This window comes from Echinops telfairi, unplaced genomic scaffold (assembly GCF_000313985.2).
Source record: "Echinops telfairi isolate 266 unplaced genomic scaffold, ASM31398v2 ScPeMD7_2010;HRSCAF=2546, whole genome shotgun sequence".
NCBI classification, from domain to species: Eukaryota; Metazoa; Chordata; class Mammalia; order Afrosoricida; family Tenrecidae; genus Echinops; species Echinops telfairi.
The window spans coordinates 15,338,723-15,342,163 of record NW_022105908.1 but is presented as its reverse complement, the minus strand read 5'-3'; the positions used below and the strand labels follow the sequence as shown (position 1 = coordinate 15,342,163).

The 3,441-nt window shown below is 54.0% G+C and overlaps 1 protein-coding gene across 1 annotated transcript in view; it reads right to left on the bottom strand.

Annotated features, from left to right (window-relative positions):
- The window catches only part of LOC101648799 (GRB2 related adaptor protein), a 39,425-nt gene that overhangs the window by 24,269 nt on the left and 11,715 nt on the right, over positions 1-3,441 (bottom strand). Inside the window, exon 2 of the mRNA XM_004712972.3 lies at positions 1,197-1,294. Within this exon, the coding sequence (XP_004713029.3) occupies positions 1,197-1,294 (98 nt within the window). The remainder of the gene's footprint in view (positions 1-1,196; positions 1,295-3,441) is intronic.

The window sequence follows — 3,441 nt, the reverse complement described above, 5'->3', positions numbered from 1 at the left end:
AACCTGGGTGGGAGGAGGCCTTGCCCCCAGCACAGAAAGCTAGAGCGGTGACAGTGTTAGAGAAATCAAGAGAGACCTAGAGGAAAAACATCTCTCCGGTCCCACCCCAACTCTACACCTCGTCCCCCACCACCTCATGGTCACACATGTACCACAACACCAAGTCTGCCCCTTCTCAACTTGTCACCTGCTTCCACATTGAACTTGATCGCTCCCCTGCTCAAAAACCTCCCATGGCTCCCACTGCCCTGGGCCTGGTGTTTGAGGCCCTCCGGACGGCCCATATGCCATGATTCCCCCTCATTGATGTTTCTTTGCTCGTGTCCTCTCCCTCCCCATGTGAGGCACTTTCCTGGGCTCACCATCTCCACCCTGCTGGTCCACTCACGTCCTGCCCTCCCCCACAGAACCAGGCTTCTTGGACTGCTCTGTGACCCCAGCACCCCCAGCCTGGGGCCACAGGGGCCGGGGGTAGTGTCCAGTAAACGGTTGAGCGGGGAGCTGTGTTGGGTCTGTCTCAGCCATCATTTCTAGCTCGCTGATTTCGAATGGATTTCACCTTCTCTTAGGCCTGTGCTGAGATGGGCTGCCCCACCCACTCGCAGGGCAGCAGTGTTGAATGCTACCAACCCAGAGGCTGACCTGGGGCTGCCCTGGTCAGTAGGTTCCAGGCCCCAGGATATTTCGGTCCCAGACACATCTCCCATTCCAATAGCATGACCCCATAGTCTCCTGGCTTATGTCCAGCCCCCTCGAAACCCCCCACAAACTCCAAAGGCAGGGCCCCCGAATCTTCATCCTGCCATCCATACCCCTCCACTACATCCTTCACCCCTGACCAGGGTGAGCGCTCAGGAACCGTCACCATCGATCAGATGGGAGCTGCAGCCGCCTTGGCATGAAAGGTCGGAAAATGAAGGCACCGAGGGAGCTGTGAGCGTGCTAAGGCCACACAGCTGCCAGCAGAGAGCCCAAGACCTATTCTATCCCAGTTCTCCTGGACACTCTCCCGATTGTCCGGGTCCTCAATGTCCGCACATCTTTGGCCGTGGCCCTGCTGCATGTGACGGCTTCCCCCTTGTGGGGGAAAGGGCATGGAACTAAGAGGACCCCTGACCCCAGAGGGTCTGGGCTCACATGGCTCAGCTCAGCCTTCCGCTGCGGGACTGTGACGATGCAGGGTTGGGGGCACTTACGGGTGAGGTTTGACCCGGATGTAGTTCTTGGGGATGAAGCCTTCAGCACCCTGAAGTTCGGCCTTATACCAGTTCTGGTCATCCTCCATGTTCAGGATCTGTGAACAGAGAGACCAGGTTGCGTCGCCACCCAGAGCAAGGACAAAGATCTCCTTCCCCTGCGGAGCCCCTGTGCCTGCGGAGGAGCCCCCTTCAGCCCCTGTCCAGCGGAGAGCTGGAGGCTCCGGACAGGTGCTGCTCGAGGACACTGAGTGCCTGTGATTCCACTGTCTTGCTCCGTCCCTGGATCAGGACACCCCACTCCCAGGAGGTCCACAGCTTCCTGGGGAAGGCAGGTGGCGGCACAGAGCAGGTCTGCAGACTGAAGGGATTTGGGGCATAGATCTGGGGTCGTTTATCCCTGAGCTGAGTCCCCAGCAGGAGACTGTCCATCATTTGCACAACTGGAAGAATGTAATTAGCATCACTGAATTTCACATGTAGGAATTGTTGAATTGACATAGGTTTTATTCTGTCTCTTTTACACACACACACACACACACACACACACACACACACACACACAGAGTCTGCCGAGAGAAACTGGTTTTTACTCCCACAGGCCAAGATCTGAGGCCCCGTCCTGTGGGCAGCCACCCACTGTCTGTCTACCAACCCTGCTGAGCCCCCGTCTTCCTGTTCCTGTAGTCTGGGAAGAATCAGCAGGCACAAGGGCAGGCAGAGCAGGTGGCTGACTCAGGAAAAACAACTGTAAACAAACAAAACCAAACAATTGCCTCACGTGAATGAGGAGACCACGGAGCCCCTGTGGTGCAGTGGATAAGCCTGGGGCTGCCCCTCGATAAAGCAGAGGGGCAGCACAAATGAGGCAGACCCTCCACAAGAGAGCTTGCCCCTCAACAAGCATGGCTGCCCCTATGCTCTCCAACATGAGGCCAGTCGTGGGACCGGTGCAGGACAGGGTGCTGTTTCACGCTGTTGTGCGCAGGCTCGTACGTAGAGTCAGAGCTGACTCGAGGTCCCAAACAGCAGCAACACAACAGGGTTGGCATGGAGTGATGTCAGTGGGTTCGGTTTTTGGTTTCATTAAAAAAGTAAGGTCCCTAGGTGACCCGATGTCAGCCACCGACAAAGGTATCCCATGTCTGGAGCACTTGCCCACTCTGTCTGCTTCTGATTCATTTTGCGACCCTGGTCTCAGTGTCTTTATCTGCCAAATGGGCATGCTTAGGGCCCACATTAAACATAGTTGTGTTTGGTGAACGACACATGCCTATCTACACCTGTGAACATACCATGTCTCATCTCGGCATGGCTTTGTGTTATTTTCCTGCCCGGAGATGTTTTCAGTGAGTTCTTACTGTCTGAGCCAGAGAAATCCCTCCGAGGAAGAAAGTCCTGGCTTCTCAGTGGGAAATTCAATGGCCTGAGCGGAAACTCATTCCCCCAACCTTCCATCCTACTATCCCGCACCCTTGCCAGGACGACATCCAACAAACTCACCCAAACATTGACTGAGCTCCTACTCTCTGTTCAGGGCAGAGCGTACTAAGGGCAGAGCAAATAAACAAGGCCCTTTGATGTAGTGGTGAGCAGTCTGGAGAAACAACGTTGGGGGAGCTGGCTGGAGAATGCCCCACAGGGTGGAGCATCCTTTAGATTGTGGTCAAGAAAGGTCTCTCAGAGGAAGGTCATTTGACTGAGGTACAAACCACAAGAAGGAACAAGACATGAGAAGATGTGAGGAAGGGTGTCCAAGCCAGAGGAAACAGCTTGTTCAAAGGCCCTGACGTGGGAGCAAGCTCTGTCTACAGAAGAAAATGTCCAGGTTTGAGGGAGGTCAGGGTAGGGGCTGGCAGACAAGGGCAAGGCCATGCAAGAACTTCTCAGCCACAGGAAATAGAGCGTTCACATTTGATTTTAAAAACCACAGGGATGAAGGATATCCCGTGGTTTCAGGTTAACTATGGAGGGAGACACGGGGGCTCTGAAGCCACCACACACACCCCTTCTTAATAGAGTTACGAGATCTATACTATCCGAAGCGATCTAGAAATTCATTGCAACACCCAACAAAAGCCCAACTGCCTTCTTTGTACAATGCAAAAGCCAATCCTCAAGTTTATGTGGAAGGGCGAGGGACCTGAACAGCTAAAGCGATTTAGAAGAAGAAAAAAAGTAAGAGATCTTACACTTCCCAATTTCAAAGCACACTTTAAAGCCCCGGTCATTAAAGCAGCCTTGT